Source organism: Aulostomus chinensis, chromosome 16 (genome assembly GCF_037954235.1).
Source record: "Aulostomus chinensis isolate RoL2024-O1b breed Wild chromosome 16, RoL_Achi_v1.0, whole genome shotgun sequence".
Lineage (NCBI taxonomy): Eukaryota > Metazoa > Chordata > Actinopteri > Syngnathiformes > Aulostomidae > Aulostomus > Aulostomus chinensis.
The window spans coordinates 9,289,608-9,310,142 of NC_141335.1; the positions used below are offsets into that span (position 1 = coordinate 9,289,608).

The 20,535-nt window shown below is 44.4% G+C and overlaps 1 protein-coding gene across 13 annotated transcripts in view; it reads right to left on the bottom strand.

Annotated features, from left to right (window-relative positions):
* The window catches only part of LOC147247400 (transcription factor COE3), a 66,888-nt gene that overhangs the window by 14,108 nt on the left and 32,245 nt on the right, over window positions 1-20,535 (bottom strand). For 4 of the 13 annotated variants that reach the window (XM_086181358.1, XM_086181367.1, XM_086181356.1 and 1 more), the window contains exons 7-10: window positions 13,327-13,408; window positions 11,143-11,284; window positions 6,444-6,574; window positions 5,831-5,957 (exon numbers count right to left, since the gene is read on the bottom strand). In XM_086181358.1, coding sequence (XP_086037484.1) covers window positions 5,831-5,957; window positions 6,444-6,574; window positions 11,143-11,284; window positions 13,327-13,408 — 482 coding nt within the window. Of the gene's footprint in view, window positions 1-5,830; window positions 5,958-6,443; window positions 6,578-11,142; window positions 11,285-13,326; window positions 13,409-20,535 lie in introns of all 13 variants that reach the window. The other 9 variants (XM_086181361.1, XM_086181366.1, XM_086181359.1 and 6 more) reach the window with 3 other exon arrangements.

The window sequence follows — 20,535 nt, forward strand, 5'->3', positions numbered from 1 at the left end:
TCAAACAGTACGACTGACGCCTGCTAGGCACCTGCAGTCTGTTAGATGGATGCAGTTCCAAAAAAAGAACACAGAAAAAAAAAAAAAACAGCATCATCATCTTGAGGAGATTTTACTGGTGACATAAAAGGAATGAACTTGAGGAGTTAAAATTGAATATTCAAACAAGATATTCATGCTGCTGCTCCACAGCATAGAAAAATCCAGTGTTTTGAAAGAGGAGGAAACACGCATGCAGACTATCTTTAAAAAATGGAATAAAAATAACAACAAAAACAAAAAAAACCAAAACAAACCAAGCCATGTTTGAATTTTCACAGCAAACCCACGCAAAGCAAACCTCATCTGTTTTAACACTGACCATATCATCTCCATCCACTGCAGCCAGTTATCACTGAGTGATTCCATCTCCAGCAGTCTCAAGATGAACAGGAAATTAAAATTTCAAAGATCTGCAGTTAAGATAAATCAATGGAGACAGATCAATGTTCATTGAAATTTCATGAACTTTGAGCCAATACAGATGAAAATACCTAGACAGTTACAGTCTCCAGCAGATATTGCTCCTGCAACAGATAAAATGTAATTAACACGGTTAAAAGGGAGCAGTGTTACAGATTGCACATCCATAATTTCAGACTCCCTTCATATAAGGCGTGCGTTATTAGAAAGGGCCAAAGACACCTGTTCAATCCTCTTAAATGACATCTAAAGTATGTGTGCCACTTCTCTAAGGACGGCGACGGACTTTCACACATTACCGGCCAACAGAAATCAAATGGGTTCCCTTCACAGCTGATTGCAAGCGCAAATTAATATTGTAAAATGAAGATCAATACATGGACGGGGCACAGATCGATGGCGGCTAAATTACGACCGCGTTTTCCCCCTCATTCAAGATGAGTTGTGTTTTCCTCCCAAAGTCAATACCATGCTGCCTCCCTCATTCATTTCTCAATAAACTTGCCGATGAATTTCAATCAAAATGCGGCAGTGAGGGAGGGCTGGAGGAGGGAGGAATGAGAGGTGGAGTTCTTTTAAAGCCCGTTGGGTGTGGATCAGGCTGAAAATGGGGCAAAAGGAGGAGGAGGTAGAGAAAAGAGGAGGAGGAGGAGGGGAAAGATCCTCGTCTATCAAGAGCCCCCCACCCCCCCCCACCCCTTTCTCCACTTTCTCCCTGCCTCTGTCTATCTTTCCTGTGGCAGAGGACTGATGCTGTGACTTAGTGAGGACAATCCATTTTAAGAGTCATTAGAAAACAGACCTCCAACGACACTGGGGGACAAAAAGTGGGTCCAATTAAAATTAAATCAATGAATACCATCCTTACCGTGCAAGAAAACATACACCCATACTTTCATTTTTCTCTTGAAATATACCCACAGTACATTTCACAGAGAGATATATCTTCCTTTTTTTTTGGGGGGGGGGGTACACGCTCAACTGCAAGTACTTATTTCAATCAATTTCCTGTAGCTGGATTTCACAGGTCACTTGCTGATAACACGCTGTGGAATAATGCCACAGTGCGCTTCTCAAAGCCTACCTGACAAGCTGTCTGACAGTGGGGGAGTGTGAGCACGTGTCACGTCGGCCCTCTAATTGGACACAAGGACCTTCCTCTGTGGAAACTTGTCGTGCTCCACACAAGCTCACAGGGCCTTCAAACGAAACCCATCTAACTTGGCAACGGGTGCCTGCTCCACTCCTGCAGAGCTGGTGCTAAATACCAGCATTGTAATGAGACAGGCAGGTATGGGGAGATGGTTAGTGGATAACATGGTTTGACACATGCTAAAACTGTTGTGCCAAATGGTTACAACCCACTTGACCGTGGCGATGACATTTACAAGCGCTTGTTATATTCTGTAGCATCTTCCAGCAGCTTTCAGTGACTTTTGTTATCACTGCATACATTTAAAAAGAAAGTACAGTAGATTAAATATAGACTGCTTATTTGTAGTGTTTTCAAGTACAGGTTGATCTGTTTACATGCCTCCCTGAATGCCTTTGATTAGAGCATATCTTTACTGGAGGCCACACCCCAGCGCTGACCAGCATCCTGATCCGATGGCGTACCAAACCCAACCCTTCAGTACAGGAAATGCTAAGGAAGCTCTCCATCTGATCAGCTTCTGAGTCTGGGACTTCAAAGTGACTGCAGGGTGGAGAAGAGACGTAAAGGATAGGCCCGATTCACAGGCTGAACGGCACAAGCCGCTATCTGATGTGTTCTGATAAAGACGTCTGTGTTTGTTTTAATTGTTGTTTCAGAGAGCAGGGTTCACATAACATATTGTCCCTCTTTTTTTTAAGAGTGGAGCAGGAAGCGCGTTTAATTTGAAGTTTCAGGACTGGATATCAACATGTATCTATATTTATCTCTCATTTCCTGGAGGAATTTTAGTTTGTTGTTCATATTAGTAAAGAACAAAAAAAAAACAACAGGAAACCTCACACTATCACTGTCTTTATTTTCCTCCCCTTATAGGGCTGACATTTCTTGATCTCCACCTCTATTGAGTGAAGCACACATGACCTCTTTGTCCTTATGTTGATGAATGACTGCCTCATACCCATTTTGTCAGATTTTGGTGCAGTGGAGTCGATAGCGTCACCTTGACGAGGAAAGTTTGTGATCCATCAGCCCTCAAGGCTGTCTGGCCTCAACTAAAGCCTGGCAAGAGCAGCTCACTGTATGGGGCATCCGCTACCTCCAAAATCCTTCACCCAGTGTGCTGTGATCTTGTGAGGTCGAACGAATGGCTCTTATTACTGCCACTTTACAGCGAGGGGGGCGAGGAAAGGAAAAAAAACACTTGACTTGTACTAATAGCTGAGAAGCCACGCTGGTCACCAAAGGTCTGAAGACGAAGCACCCTGTCAGTGCCCAGCTTGGGAAATTAGCAAATAATGTTCCCTTCCCCCTGACAAATGTGTGACAGCTCGCCTTCGCCAATCATTCTCTGCTAACGTTATGATGCATGTCCTGGATCCCCACTGGAGGATACAGGCGAAGTTTACTGACCCTCAATTTACCCATGACAAATGGGGTCCCGGTAAATGTGCGTTTTCTGGGGCGCGGAAGGGGTTCATTTTAAGCAATCCTGGTTATGTGGATGTCACTGATTAGGATAAATAGAGGCTGAGTGTGTTAGGACTGCTCGCAGAACCATATTACCAAGGGCCTGCATCGTCGCCCCCGGAGGGAAGCTCTCGTGGAAACTTGGCCAAGATAGAAAACCAAAAGCTCTGATGCAATTAGGAGATTAAATTGGATAAATTGTACGGTCAGGTTTTTATTTATGATTTACTCTTTAATGCAGTACTGTGACTGCGCAGTAAAAAGGTTACAATGCTGCAAATTAGGCTGAAAATTGAGACTTTTTTCAAATATATATATATATATATATATATATATATATATATATATACACACATACACACAGTTACACAGGCATGTTCTCTTAGCAGTGCCTGATAAAGTATAATAAAGTATTGACTCGGGTCCAGCCAGGACTTTCTCCTTTTGATTTTCTACAACCTTGCTGACAGTTCTACCAGTCCTGTCCTGACCAATGGATAACCAATAAATGGATTAGACAGCGGACAGTCTTGTAAATTCCACCACACATTCGTTGTAAGTTAAAAGGTACAGATTGTATAATAGAAAACATGTCATTCTTTTAAAAATGTGCCAATTAAAACACAGATATAAGCTCCCCGAAACAAACTACTAAAGTTCTATATAGCATGTCTCTTTGTCTCATTAGTGATTTAAACATCCAATAGTCAATGCCAACAGGATTATTTGACATACACTACAGGGTGCTCTATTTCTGAGAATGGATTGTGAGTTTTGGAGTCGTTCCAGAGTGCAAACCACAGTGAGGACGTGTCCCTCTGCTATTCAAATTGACTGCAGTCTCCTCTGTGTTGACTCTTGGTAATTTGTGATAATTTCTTAAATTGAGCGAGTTAAATCTCCACAATTAGGGTGGTGGTGCAAGAAGAGTCAACATGAGGAGGAAAGGGGGGGAAAAGTCTAAAAAAGCCCTTCTCTCAAGCCGTGCTCTCAAGTCATGCTTGAAGCCATATGCTTTGATAACTACGCGTTTGATATGCACATGTTGCTCTCCACTATGACACCAGAAGAGTCGCTGCCTTTTTCACTGAGCTACATGCCCTTTGTAGCCCTGTGTCATTCGTTAATGAAACCCTGGTTTATTTTAAATCTATGAAAATTGTGAAGGGTTGTTAACATCTTTTCACCCAGCAATTATATAGAATCAGTTATAATTCTTTGCATTCGGCTCTTGTTAACGGTTTGATTCTCTCAAGCGTCAACCCCCTGTACAATGAGGTCGAGCCACATAGGGAATAGCAGAGCATAGGAACTGGACCTGTCTATTGGTGACTTTCTCTTTTAATTCGCTGCACTAATCAATTGTACCACCATTGCCTCCAGGGGTAATTGTATCTTTATACTAACTGGAAGTGAGTAGGAACTCAGGGAAGACAGAGTAAGAACGGGTGGTGGTGTGGGGGGGTGGTGGTGGGTGGGAATCAACAAAGATAGAGAGAAGGGGACACGTTTCCCCGGTAAAACCTGATGGTAATCATCCCAATCCGCTTAGCCTCTGTGACTAATGGGGTCTGTTCTTAAGGGACCTGGCACTTTCACCAGGGTGCTATAGAAGCCATTAATGTCTTAACTTATACACCTTCTCAAGGCTGTGCAGTAACACATGTACACACACACACACACACACACACACACGCGCGCACGTGCATGCACAGACCCTCTCCATCTCACAAACAGTCACACGCACATACACACTGCACTCCTGTTTCATTATCCCAGTGCCTTGTTGGCCTCTGCTCCGCTCCTGCTAGGGAGGTTAAATGCAGGAGAGCTCGGGCCAGACTGCATGGTCGGAGGAGAAGGGGACGGATGACTGGGGGTGGTGGTGGAGAACGATAGAGGAGAAGGGGGGGGTTGATGAGAAACAGCTGCCCCAGGATGGAGGGATCTGGATGTGGATGTGGGGTTGGGTTGGGGTTGCAGCCCCCACTTTGCAATTCTGCTGAGCTCAAGGCCAGGGCTGTGCTGGAGGCCTAGGGGTGCTGGCCTGGGGGTGGGGGCTGGGAGTGGGGGGGTGAGAGTGAGAGTGTTTCGACAAGGAGCCACCGTTTCATTCTGCCCATCAGAGCTGGAACAGACAGAGGCTTCCAGGTCAGACAGGCTGTGACCTTGGCGACCTCTGTCTCTTCACCAATGATGACAGATAAGACCACCACTTCCTTCTGTTAGCCAAGATAATCAGATCCCTCACTTCTAATGTGACACCCTTCTCTCTTACGCACCTCTTTTCTCTAAGATACACACACACACACACTTTTCCAACACATGACTTTTCTAATCTGATTCATAGAAAAAAAAATGATACTACATTCTGAAGGGGCGCCTTACAAAATCAGCAAATTAGAAGAAAGCATTATCTCTCTCACAACAGGATAGATAAAGAGAGTTGGCAGGACGAGTTACCCTGACAGCTTGGCTATAACAGAGCTTGGCAGCACTCATGTATGATGGCAGGTCAGAGGGGGATCGAGTTGCACTTGTAGGAGCCCCTCGGTGAAACACCTTTTCACTAACAGTGCAGATCTCACACATTTTACATTCAGCAAGCAGTGCACTGGTTAGTTCATTATTAGCACCTGGACTCAGGGCTGAGGGGCTCCATCCAGACAGACAGAAGGGGGGGGGGGGGTGTATAAGAGAAGCCTGTAGAAAAGGAGACAAGAAGAAGAGAAGGTTTTGACTCACCAGTATACACAAATCTCCCAGGGGCACCTTTGCAGAATTGCTTGGACTTGTAGGACAGCGTGACTTCCACAACACCGGGGATGTGTCGAGGTGGAGTCTGGACGCGGATGGCGTGGGGAGTTATCAGCTGTATTGGAAAGGAAAAGGAAAAAAACAATGAGCCTTTGCAATAATAAACTAGAACGTATGCCAACAAAGAAGGTTTTTGTTTGCTAGGCTATGCAATAAAAACGATACAGCAATGTATCACAGTATATTTGATACATATTTAGATACATGTGTTACTGTTCAGTGATTGACAAAAGAACTTATACGTACTTTATTTTTGCTATGATGTCATGGCAGCTACATTCAGTGTGTCTAGTTATGTCGTACGTGTGCAACTTTGAAAATAGTGCTGGATATAGTGACCAATATAATGTGACGCACATTGTACTCGGGCACTCAGGTGGTACACAACAAGTTGTATTTTCAGCTCTGTTTTTGAAGTGTTTTCTAAACTATGGAGAATATTGCAGTATATCCTGATTCCTATCATGAGCTGCTTGCCAATTGCCAGCCCTGCTTGATTGTTTTGTGGACTCGTCAAATTTACGTGAGACAGAAATGTTACCTCGCTCCATACGAGCATAGTTCCGAACACAACTTGTAGGCCGTCAAAGAAGTTGTCCCCAATGATGATGACGGTGGCTCCCCCAGTGGTCCATCCCTCGCTGGGGCTGATAGCCTTGATGCACGGGGTGGCTGCTTATCCAAGACAAAGAGAAGAGCAAATTCAGCACCGAAGCTTCCAACACTCAGGCCCATGTCTCTTTCCACATAGACATATTACTGCATCCCCTCAACATTCAGCCCCCCCATGTCTCTCTCTCTCTCTCGCTCTCTCTCTCTCGCTCTCGCTCTCTCTCTCTCACTCACTCTCCCTCACAAAGACATATCATGGAAATTGCCCCTGGAAAAAAAAAATGATGGATTTGTCCTTTAAGGCATGAGAATCAAAATCATTTATCAGCGCGCTGGAGTGGTGTAGTTAAGCAGACCCTTCAAATGGTCCACTTCACAAAGGCTAAACGCCGGGCTCGCCAGGAAAATGATTTGATGTAGCAAATTATGTGTCAGGGCAAATGTAGCTATCAGAATTGATTAAGCATTCGCCTGCATGTACAGTAAAAATTTCAAAGTTGAACACATCTTAAATGAGTCAAGAATACAGGCTGTTAAAGTGAAAATGACAAGCTAAAGCTTTGCTGGTTCATTTTATTTCATTACCTTTGTTCTGCATATGCAATACAGTGAAGGCACAGTGAGAGCAGTTTTAGGTTTCATAACGCGAAACGTACTCATGAATTATTCAGATTCAGGTTGTTGTTTTTTTCTTTGTTTTTGTGATCGATTCAATCCATTTCATATTGTTTATTACAATGCTTTTCATCTGGCATGACTCCTGCTACATAGCTCCGCCATTCATCAACAGTCCGGGTTGTTATTATAATCTAATTTGAGTGATCTGGTGCCTCGCACTCACTGTCATTTGATGCATTACCTTAATATGGTGTTCAGCACAACACCGTGTTTACAACAGAACTAGCATGACAGCTATCCATAAAATAGCAATATCAAATTTAATCTATTTCCATCAATATCTTTTAATACACTATGAATTGTGCATGTTTTTTTTTCCCTCCCTACAGCTCAAAGTATGAGAAACTATTTCAGCGAGTTTCTTTTTCTTCTCAGGCCCGGTTCTAAACCTCTATTATCCTTTCCATCCAGTAAGTAAATCACAGCCGGCCCTTGTTGTATGGATCACCTCAGACAAGACATCTCCCTTTGTTTGCCTTGCTGTTGGGCCTGTTCAGGTCATGTTTGTTCTCTCTCCCTGCCCATAAAGTGCACACACACACATTGGTACTACAGGGAATCTGACTTTAACAGGCGCTGTTGACTTCATGCTAATCACCTCGTACAGATTTTCATTTGTGAGGCCTGGAGGAGTGACATTTGCTTTCCTTAATTGCGAAGCGGAGCGTCTGAAAGAGGACCAACCCTCTATGGGCATGCTGGGCCCCCTCTAAGGGCCTGACCTTCATCAGTGCGGACGATTACAGCAAATAATTCACCCTTCAAAATTACTGTAAACAAATTGACTTTGGGGATGAGAGAGAGAGAGGGGGGCGAGTAGGCAGGAGGAGGAGGCAAAAGAGTGGGCCTGATGGTGACTGTTAGGGGGGCAGCTGCAGCCTCAAAACCTACGACAGACATACACACACACACACACACACACACACACACACATACACACACACCACCTCTGAAATCCCAGTGCCCCCTCCCACACACAGAAGGACCCGAGGAGAGACAGTGACTGAGACCCTAAGCCGTCCACCCTTCTGCCTAAAAAATTTGCATATGTCTCAATGCGCAGACAGAGAGGGGAGCATGTGCTGAATGGGGACCGTGGCAAAGTGGATTACACAGTCAGCGCAGGCGATCTGATGACAGACACGCACAATGCCCCCTCAGCAGATGATAGGCATCATGAGGAGTGGACGGATGAGGATGCGAAGAGCTGCTGGTCTGAGTGTTGCGTCACAACAGTCTTTGCAAACTTTGAGCAGGAAATTCATCTGAAATCATAAGTTATGGCTCTCGTGGATGAATTTTAATTTTTAATTTTTTTTTGTCTCTCAGTGCTCAAATATCTTTAAAGATCTTAATCGTGTCCTAATCTTTTCCTCTCTGTTAGCCGTTGAAGACGTCAAAACTGATCCAAGATCTGAGCCGAGGAGGTCGGGGCTCTAGTATTGTGACACTCAAACAGGTCTGATGTGGCCCCGCGAAGCCGTCCTTTGTTCTGCCTGCTGAAATGTGTTGTAATTGTGCTGTGGGATGTCCAGATGGTCGGTTGATAGTGCAGCTGATGGGATTATACCTTTTACCTCTCCCTGGGCCATCTGTTCCCTTTGACTCTCCCTCTCTCTCTCTCCCTCTCTCTCCCTCTGCCTCTCCCTCACTCTCAACCTCTCTCTCTCCTTCCCTTTCTCCTTTCCTCCTCTTCTTTTCCCCCCTTCTTTTCTCCCTCTCTTTCTTCCTCTTAGGCCCAGCAGTCTGGATTCACTTGTCTTTATTGCATAAACCCTAACAGCATTACAGCCACTTGGCATGCAAATGAGGCAGGCGCTGCAGGCTCTATGCTGAGTCTCCTATATTGTCTGGGGCTCTATAATGGTAGAACTGAGCTAAGGAACGTGTGTGTGTGCGCGCGTGCATGCGTGTGTGCATGAGTTCTGTAAGTGTGTGAATGACTCCGCTATTTGTGAGCATGTTTATGCACCTTTAAGCCTGAATCCATACGTGTTTGAGTGACAGGCAGCCACAAAGCACATTTGTGTCTGAATGCATAATATGCTTGTTATGCGACAGTACACACAAGTGAACAAAAATGTCACACAGTTAGATGCAGTCTGTCATCCACAAGCTGTTCCACCTCTGTACCAATAGGGGGCAGCACCTCTTGATCAATGAAAGGCAGATGATGCAAGTGCAGCGAGAGCAGAGAGAGAGAGAGAGGGAGAGGAAGGGATGCTGCTCTGGCCCAGTCACTCACTCAGCCAGGCACATTTCTGAGGCTTCTCGCCCAATGAACTCCAGAGGAAGAATGTGTTGCTAATTTAAAGCACGCTGTCTGTCTCCCTGCTACTTGTCATAGCACGATGGAGAACATGGCTAGAATTACATTTTATGACCGTCCGTCTCTTTCTATTCTTTTCTTTTTTTTCTTTCTCATGTCACAAACAAAGCGAGTGATCATTGTTGAGATTTGTTACACAGCTCAAGCTAAGAATCGAGGGGGCGGGGGCAATTTATGAGGGCACACACACACACAAACATACACGGATAAGCAGAGCGAAAGGTGTATTAAAGTTATTACACAAAGACATGTTCAACTGTGCGGTTGACAATAGCTTTCTTTTCCAGCTTTACAGGGTGTCACTCCGCTGCTTTGAAGAGCGCGGTGAAGGGTAGAATAAAGGATGGTAACCTGTAAAGAACACACACACACATATATAGATGCGCACGCACACACACACACACACACACAAAACACAGGGGGTCCCGTGGGAGCAGGGGAACATGGAGGCGAGGGCTCAACCTCTTTAATTGCTCTCCTCATTAAGAAACTGGTTGCTAGGCGATCCACACCTATCGTGTCATAAACGTGAAACACACAAACAGAACGTCAGCGAACATAATGACTTTGGTGCTCCGGGCAGGACTTTAATTATTTGATTTTGTTCTCCAGTAGAGGAGTCATTAATAAAGACAAAAACAAATAGATTAGCTTTTTCCCCTACTAGGACTGGAGTGCACCGAGATATATTAATTGTCTAGTTTTTTTTTTTTTTTTTTTTATTAGTCGTTGTTGTATTAAACATTACATTTGCTTTTGGTCATAGAACCATTAATGCCCATTAATGTGTAGAGGAGCTTGTTTCAGTCAGCGGTGTATATAAACTGTTTGTGCAGCCATAATTGCCTCTTGAAACCTGAAGATAAGCAATTTGCACAATTGGCCCGAGCCCTTTTTTTTTGTTTTTTTCTTACATTCTCTCAGCCGTGCGCGCTCCCATCTGTGAGTAGAGACCGTAGGGGGGTCATAAGGTTATGTTTAGTGCATTTTACTTTTTGGATTTCCCAGGGTTTGGTGGTCCCTCTTCTCCTCTTTTTTGGCTGAGCAGGCAATCAGTCTATCATATGGAATCAGTTGGAAGAAAAACAGTAAGTTCTGTTTTTCTCATAGGTCACCCCCCCACCGCCGCCCCACCCCGGCACACACACACACACACACATGCACGCACCATCCACCCACCCTCCCCCCCTCTTTCTCCTTCCTCCCCCTGTTCCAGCTCTCTCACAGCTAAATCTGCAGAACCCAATGACAGGAAATTGACCTCACAGTCAAATTCTTAAGCAATTTGATCATGTTTCACACAAGCTTTTAGGGCAAATGTAGGTGCATTAGGAAACTGGAAGTAAAACTAAAAAAAAAATGCAATAATGAATAAGTCATTATTGTTAGTGAAATAATAAATACACCGCATATTATTTCCAGTCAAGACAGTATGTATGAGGGAGGCAAAAAAAAGCAACTAAAAAAGGTCCAATAAAGTGGAAGTGATGGAAAAAAATTTTTTTAAAGATTCTAAGAAGCAACTAGTGATTTTGTAATATGGGAGAATGTCTGAAAGAAACTAAGAGGGGAAGGGAAAAAAGGAGCGTAAGCAAATTATAAGATGTAAAAATGTGCCTACCATTCTCCAGATAAGGAGGCGTACCTTCTGAAGGGTCGAGTCTGCGAGCCCTTCGCCCATGCTTGGAATTGTTGTGTACGAACATGTTGTCAGAGACAGCCAAGACATGGCCGTCCACATTGACGGTCGTCGATACGACAACCTGCAAGAGGAAGGAAGTTGGAATTTAGCATTTGCTGAGATTGTACCAGTCATCTGGAGTAAAGGAAGTACATTTCAGGTACATGAAAACTATCGATTCATATCATCTCGTGTTACAGTTACCGTTCTCTGCAGCCATTTTGTCTTTGCTTTTTAGTATCATGCATTTGTATATGGCTAATTGACTTTACAATCATTAAATACATTTCCGTTTACCCACTCTACCAACTGTCATCATACCCCAAAGCTCAGAATTATTGATCAGCCTGTCCATCTATTTGAAGACGGAAGCCCCCTCCTCCTCCTTCCTCCCTCCTTTTAAAATATTACTGGAGTCATTAGCAACTGAACCGTACTCTATCCCATCACTCCACAAACATTTTACTAGGATCGGATTCCAAGCCACACTCCATATTTCATAATGCTTATTTTTGTTGTTGTTTTTTTGGCTACCACATCTCCAAACAGTGAGCCACATGTGAATGGCCAAAGTGTGTCTGAGCCGGAAACACAGAGCCCCTCTCAGGTTTGCTTCGCCGGTAAGTGACCTCGGTGTAGCAGTGGAATTTTAGGGGGGCGCTTTTTTTTCTTTTTTTTTTTTGCTTTTTTTTCTGGGTTGGTTTTGGGAAAAGGTGGGGGTGCATGCAGGGGGAAAGAGAAAGTGGGGGCGGGGGGGAGTGAAAGAGCTCCATTCTTTTGAGCAGGTTCAGAGCTGGGCCAAGCTGAGGATGATGGATTGGGCCCTCTCTGGCCTCCAGCTGGTTTTTGGGGGTAATAAGTGGAGTTGAAGGCATGCAGAATACACAACTTTAGCCAAAGAAACACCTACAGTGGAGCATGTGGGATATCGATTCGGGGAATACTAACTGGACTGAAGACAAGGGGATGATATGTGATAAAATACAAAATCTCTCTTTTTTTTCAAGATATAAATTCAGTTTCACCAACAACAAAAAAAGTGTTGCTCCTGTTTAGTTCCCCTTTGACACACAGATGTGAGAAGTGAAAGCCTTGGTGGCTGTCATGCATCAGTCCACATTCACCCTAAGGGAATATTTGAGGAGGCAGGGGAGGTCTGATGGTGGTGACATCAGGAGGGGACACCCTGTCTTGTCTGTTTCATGTCTGGGCTTCCTCCTGGAGGATTCGGGATTGTGTGTGTATCACAGAGCACTGCTGTCAGTGACAGATGCCCTCCTGTAGTTTGTCATTATCCTGATAGGACAAAACGTTCACTCGCTCTCTCTCGTCTTGAACTAGCGGGCTGCTTGTGGCGAACATGTCTGGGGTAGGACGGATGGATGGTTGGATAAATGAATCAGCAGGGGGGGTCGATAATTTCAAGGCTCAAGTACTTGACACATTAGAGGCGAGAGGGTTAAAGAAGCAGTAAAAGTGCTCAGTGGTCATGTCCTTTCGGTGTAAATCGCAGCATTTTGTCAGGTCACAACAATGATGGTTTTCAGATGGCTTGAAGTGGTTTTCATTGGCTATACGGAGAACTCCATATGTGTAAGTTTAAGTGCATGCATATGTGAGTAAGACTGAGAGAAGCATATAGAGAAAGCAAATATATGCGCCCCTAACCTATATGTGCATGCACCCACATATATGTGTATGTGTGTGTGTGCAAGGAGGTATGCATTTCCGCTGCCAGACAGATCCTGAGTTAACACTGTTGTTACATGTGGTTGGATCGTCCTCCCCTCTGTGCTAGGGCTCAGAAAGCTGTCAGGAAGACAATTGATGGCACTCTTAAATCCTATATCTTTATTTGTGTCAGATGGTATTCCCCAATAAATATTCTGTCCAGAGCACACAGGACACAAAATCCCTAACTCTGCTTTTGCCTGTTTTTTTGCCTCCCCCGGTGCCAATAATAGAATTACATTCATATGTTGTGTGTTGTTTGGCTTGTACGCTTCTTGAGTGTGTGTGTGTGTGTGTGTGTGTGTGTGTGTGTGTGTGTGTGTGTGTGTGTGTGTGTGTGTTTGTGAAGGAGAGAGACACAGAAATAGACAGAACATGTGGGATCTCAGTCACCTGGAATCTGCGCATGTCTCGTGGATTCCCTGCATTCTTCAGACAGTTCTGATTGCACTTGAGAAAGAACTTTAAGAAGAATCTGAAAGAAAGCACAAAAATAAAAGCAATTAATTATCCCGCTTAGTTGGAAAGTCATAGAATATTTAAATGATGACTCTCAAACCTGATCCATTCATCCAATCAGTCAGACACAAGTGCGATACGCTACGTCTGGATTTATTATTCCCCTCAAAAATCAACACCATCAGTCTCTTTGTCATCCTCATCCCTCACCTGAGTTCACGGGTCTTTCCCAACACCCATCTGCCACTAACATACAGGAAGTCACTTGATATTCCACCCACCTCTTTAATCCCAGGACACCCCCTGTGCAATTAAAGTTCTCCTGTTCAATAGGGAAGCAAATGAGGCCCACCTGTGACCAGGTCTTGTTTGAAGAGCATCAGGGATAAAGGACCTAACAAGGTGAGAGCGCGCCACAAAACTTATAGTCCTGTCAGGCAATTAGGCGGACACTCCTGGGACTACCGTATGCCACACACATAACACGCACACACACACACCCATGTACTTGTGGGTGGGTGAGGCAATTATGCCACAAATTACAACCTGGCTAATCGTCTCTGAGCAAATGTCACGTCTGAGTGAGATCTGGGCTTGGTTTAGTTTTGTAAGCTGCCGTGTGAACGCTTTCTCACAGAAATTTATCGTCGAAGCTTCAGGTCGAGGACTGTAGTTCAGATGTGGCCTAACAGACCCCCCAAAAAAACCCAAAAAAGATTAGCAACAAGGCCAATAAGAAAAATGATCTCAGATGTAGTCCATTGTGTAAAATCTGACATAAACGTACAGAATAAACAATGAAACTGACTTGTTTGTTTTTGCAAATTCTCCCCACAGAGTCGTGACTGATTGTGCTTTCTGTGATTCATTATGAATGTGCCGCGATATTTATTTTTTCATCACATTGCACTAGCATTACTATATGCAATACTGCAGTTTCCATTGTAGCTTGACTCACAGAATCACAGCGGCTCATTGGATTACCATAGATTGCACCAGAGATTGCACGGCCATTTCATTCAAATAAATACAGTGGCTTGTGTGGCCTGCGAGGACGCTCTCACAACACTTAAAGACTCCACGTTCACCCAGTGGGATCCTGGCCAGGCCATAAATCAGAGACTGAAATGACCCTTCTAACCCTGGCCACATTAACACATGCACTGGTCATTTAGAAGCGTTCTTCGATAGACTCCTATACCTTGCACTTCACCGAGGGCCCAGGAGGGAGAGGAGAGGTGAGAAAATATTTTCACTCCACATCCAAGGAGCTTTGGCTCGGACATCAATAAAAGACGTTTTAACCCATGCCAGGATGCTGATTGCCTGTTGGTGTGTGGCGAGGCCATAAAAAACCTGACTTGTCATTAGTGCATTTCACTTGATTGTGTTCACTGTGTTTTCGGGTTGCATCTGTTGGCTGATCATCAAAATGACCATTATGTACTCTAATTCCCTGACCCTGTTTTTATTTCCCCAAAGAGTCATAATGTAGAGCAGCAGACATCTGTGGAAAGCAGACCTGAAATACGACTTTTATTTGTCTGTCGCCTCTCATACAGATTGGGTAAGGCCAGTGCGTGTGTGTGTGTGTGTGTGTGTGTGTGTGTGTGTGTGTGTGTGTGGGTGTGCGCGCATCACCCGTTTGTAGACAATTTATGTCAGCGCAAGAGATAGAATACATTTGCCAAGCAATGCATTGACTTCATAAAAGAAAGACATTACTTTCAGACACTCGTTTCTTGGACACTTTAACATACTCTTCCTACCACAGCAAAACCAAAAGTAAAGAAATAATAAACACAAGAAATGGAGTGCCCACGCTATCATAAAGTAGCTCCTTTATGTTTACTGTTATGAAGGCAATTAAGCACAATTTCTCTGCTAAAAAGATAAGCTTGATTTTCATAGTCCACAGCAGTTCCTATAGCATCCATTACATTTGAGTTGGTTAAGATTCTCCATGAGCGCAGTGCAAATTGGTCCTCCGTGAAAAGGAGAGCAATTAAGACAAGGCCCTTCTCGCTCTCTCTTACTTCTTAAATATCTACAGAAGTTTGTGCTGGTGTTTTGGCACGCACGGAGACAAAAGGAGGTTGTTTAATTGTTTTTTAATGGGATATCAAGTCGTCGCTGCCATTAGATGTTGGCAATGGAGGGCAAAGGGGGATAGAGAGAAAGAATGAACTGCAATTAGGTTTGATTAAAGCTATCCTTCTCAATAATCAGCTGTTCTGACAGGACAGGGGGACCCTGGTGGCCGCCGAGATGGAGGAAGGTGTTGAGTGATATTAAGGCCAATGAAGGGGATATTAACATGGCTAATTAAAGCTCTTCCAAAGCCGGGAGAGGAGGCTCTCAGTGGACCGCACTGGATGAAATAATCGGCCAAGGCAGCTATCAGTTGGAGGAGAGAGAGGGAGAGAGAGTGTGTGTGTGTGTGTGTGTGTGGGGAGGGTTGTGGGGGGGGGGGGGGTAGTCCATCTGAGGAAGGGGGGGGGGTGTGCAAAGGGAGGGTTAGTAGGATAGTGGGAGGCGTAAAGGAAAACTATGAAGTGTGAAGAAAGACAAAGAGGAAGACATCGACAAGCATATAGAGAAAGACTTCCCGGGCAAGCAGTGAAGCTCATTTTGACATCAAGCCTCTCTGTCTGCATGCCTGAAGTCTGCCAGTATAACTAAGACCTGACATCAGCTTTTATGTCTGACAGCTAGTCATACAGGTCCACAAATCAACATTAAAACAATCCTGCTCCTGCCTCGGTCTAAGGCAATTAATACAATTCTCCTGTAGTACCTCCACACTCGCCCACTGCCGAAGCTACTAATCATGCCATAATGATTTCTCTCCCTCTGGTCAAAGGGGAAATAGATTGTCTCTTTAGTAATGCAGCAGGCTCTGCGCCTTCCACTCCCTGGCTTCACAGACCCAGTAATTGAGGAGAAAAAGGCCGACTTTGGCACTTTGACTGATTTGAGGGCTGCTAGACCCTCTTATCTTTACTCTGATCATTTTAGGCTGACACTCAAAGGAAGACCCATCGCCCTAATTCTAGCTCACCCTCTCCCATCATCAAACAGAGGGAGGAATAAAAAAAGAGAAAGAGTGCGAGAGAGAGAGAGGAGGAGGAAAAAAACAAACAGACGAGGTGAGGAAGGCCTTCTCTCATTTAAATGGCCAACTTAATTGCCGGGTTGATGTCATTCATGCATAAATGTCCATCCCTTTGATTTGAGTGAAGAGGGCAAATAAGGATAATGTTGTATTATTAAGAAGGCTCCATCGTCAGCCCAGGCTAGCACGACTGTCAATTTCATTCATCTTTTTTAACTGGTCATTTTCAGATTATTATTTTTCATGACTAGTAAAAGATTCAAAGTGAAGTCAGTGCTATTTGAAATTATTTTTCGCTCACTGGTATCTTAAAAGAAGACAAGTTTTTCCTCTAATAGTACACCTTATTGTACAAGAGAGCCTCCCTGTATTTATTTAGGCCGTTACACAATACACTGACAGATGGCCGTAGTGTCTGGAAGAGTCAGGTATTGACAACTCTAAGCTCCTGATTGGTGCCCCGGCACTAATGACTAGCATGCAGTGTCCACAGCCGGCAGCCATGACAGTGAGGTCATCCGTTGCAGGGTGGTGAGTATCGATCACCACCCAGCTCCAGCCCATCAGGCCCCAGCTGCCTCCCAGACTCAATGGGCCCCTGTTAAAGGAGCCCTGTAAGAAACGGCTCCCAACACCGCACTACAATCTGCTGACACCAGATCTCTACGCTGAGATAGTAGTACACGGGTCAATAGCGTATCGGATTTCCAAAACGCCGGGGTCTTAATGTCAAGCCTCCTGCCTCCCCTACCTACTGCTCCAGTTATTAGGCACTCCACTGAACTGCATTCAGATCCCTGTTGTGACAAGGCAGAGCAGGTAAAAAGAGAAATAGAGACACTTATAGATCTTAATCTTGCCCAACACTTATGTATGCAACTGAGTGGGCTTGATACATATGCCTGTTAAGTCCCTGGGAGGCCGAGCCGAGCTTGCGTGGCCGTTTCTGTCGTATTCTGGTTCGCCGCTGTCTTCTCTCGTCAAGCTGAGCTGTTTTTCTCGCCTTAGCTGAAGTAAACCACAGCACATTAACAATATTTGCTCTACCCCTGTACAAGCGCCGAGGGACTAGACCCACAGATCCTATCACTTCTTTATCAGGGAACAAGTGCCTCACTATCCAACCTTATTGGGTTTGGGAGATTAACCCTCTCCGCTCACGGGCTCTGCCCATTTCCTCCGAGACAACAAAACAGATGTCACTGTGATTATTATTGTTCAACATCAAATATCCCAACTACATTTCTGGCAGAATTTATTGGATACTTCCTTGGACTTGTTTATTTCTTTATTTTTTTCTTCCCAGCTGCTATTGTCAGTTCTTTTTCTTGTTTCATATTTCATATATTTTTTTGTTAGCGGTGTGTGTGTGTGTGTGTGTGTGTGTGTGTGTGTGTGTGTGTGTGTGTGTGGATTGCAAGGGTGTCACAAATAATTTATGTGCTTCCACTGCACCCTAAGATGTAGCCATGTCCCTCCATTCATCCCTCTTTACCCTCTCCTCCACCATCCCCCTCTTTCTCTAATGGGCAGAGTGGCATTGACATTATTTCACTTGAGGATCCCTCACTCTGTCAATCCCTCTTCATTTACTCCATGGCTACAGGACTCATTATGGTAGTTCTTCCTCCTTCTTCTCCCTCTCTCTCTCTCTCTCTCTCTCTCTCTCTCTCTCTCTCTTGCCCTCTCTCTCGTACTTTGACTCATCCTCCTCACCTCCTGTCTGCCTCACCCTCTCTCTCTCTCTCTCTGTCTGTCTCTCTCTCTCTCTCTCCGGACACTGTTAGTTTCTTACTTAAGAGAATCGCTTGTCTTCACAAATGGTTTCACGTCAAACCCACTCCTAGCTAGCCCCAACTGATTCCCTTCAGGCTTTGGTGCAGGTTTACTGTAACAGATTAGACAAAGACTCGGAGCTCCTGCTAACTATCCATCACTTGCTAACAGTGGACTAAGGCTGTATGCTTTATGCAGCTTTTAGCTCCACACCGCTACGTACTTGCATGTTTAGCCCCAAGCTCTCGCTCTGCCTCTACCATCCCCTCACATAAAGATACTGCTGAGGCTGTGTACTGTTGCATGCTGGTCTTTGTTTTACTCCGAATACGGCTTTTTCTCAACCAGGACTTTGAACGCAAATTTAATAAGACACAAGGCATAAATAATTCTACGTTATTTTGTCTCCTGCAGCCCTGTTGTGCTTTGCCGTTATAGATCCAACATCATTTACATCCAAAATGGAATTCATAAATATTATTGAATCATCACTGGAGACTTAAAAAAAAATAAAATTAAACAACAACGTGTGATGTTGATTTCTGATAATTACAGTGATGGTCTGAAATAATCTTGTCGACATTACAAAAATATTCATCAACAATCTCAGGAATATTTTCTGTCTGCTCACCCAGCTGGACAGCAAAGAGGTGTCTCCAGGTTATTTTTGTGAGTGGAGGAGAAATGTGGTGCTTTGATTACTGGTCAGCAGCGGAGCTCGGGGCCTTGAGGAAATACCAGTCAGCACCTCCCTGCACTAGTGAGATGGAAGATAAGCATGTGTTGGATTAACCAGCCCGGGTGAATAGTAGTATTTAGGGTGTTGGACGTGAGGTTCTGAAAGGCCCCAGAGCTGATCAACAATGAGAGCCATACACCGCCATCTCTCCTGTGGCACCTTGGAGTGATCGGGCTAGAAGCAGAGGAACGCAGCTGTACAGGGGACTCCAGCAGGGGGGCTTTGACCGTTTACTGACAGCCATGCTGGATCCAGCGGGACAGCGGGGGCTTATTTGCATATGTGTGTGTATATATGAGTTTTACATACAGGTCTGTGAGCCAGTGGGTCTGTCCATGCATGCTCAAATGTATATGAGTGTATTTCTACATCGTATTATTACTAATGTATTATACATACATCTAAAGTGGCTGTCAGGACTGGTCAGTCATCATAAAACATGAGGCAGCCACTCTGACATTGCCGCCACATTAACGGCGTTCTCAGAAGAAAAAAAAACACCCACTGTGGACTGTCATGTAGGCGGGGGGGGGGGGGCAGAGGGGGCAGAGGCAGAAAGACAGAGAGCGGGTCGGTGCTTAAAGCTAACAGGTAACCTTTCTGTGCACCTAGGACAAAGGCAGGGGGAAAAAGAAAATGTCAAATTAAGAGAGGCCAGGCAGAGAGACGTGGCTGCCATATTTGTGTGAAAGCCCAGTGCTGTTGGCAGCAGAGATGGCTGCTTTCTGATTCATCTGGGGCCGTATGGCAAAGCTTTGTCAGTCTGTGCGAGGTATAAATAATTCAGGGTGAGAGATGGCAATTACAGGGCCCTGCACAACCAAAATGAATATTTTATAAGGACTAAAACTGCCCTGGAATGAATCACACACATGGAGTCACACACAAATACACACTAACACATACACATGCACACATGGACGTGTGTATGCGAGCGTAAGTGAATGTGCATGCACATACACACACACACACACACACACATATAGAGGTAGCACCATGAACCCTTAACATAGCTGTTGTATTGTTGACAATACAACTATCATATTGTATAAAGCCCTGTATTACAAGTTAATCATTTTTAAAATGCTTGCACATGTGATTTATCCCAATATTTAGATAAAGGTGTAGTGAAGTATTACAAAGTTTTTTTTTTCTTAAGAAAATACATTTACAACCACACAAATAAACATGTTTCAAGATTTTGTCATATCAAAATTGAATTTGCAGCAAAAGAAGAAAAGGGAAAGAAAAATATATGATTAAAGAAATTCTCCTGAGACTAGGAACCTTTACTTTTGACCCTGTAAATATGGTCTTTGTGTGTTAGCAAGAGAGAGAGAGAGTGTGTGCGTGTGTGTGTGTGTGTGTGTGTGTGTGTGTGTGTGTGTGTGTGTGTGTGTGTGTGTGTGTGTTGGGGGGGGGGGGGGGGGCAAAATGCTAATGGGAAAAGATTAAACCCAAAAGCCGCCTGGAGCATTTACCTCTAAAGGGTTTTGTCTGTCAGGTTTCCTGC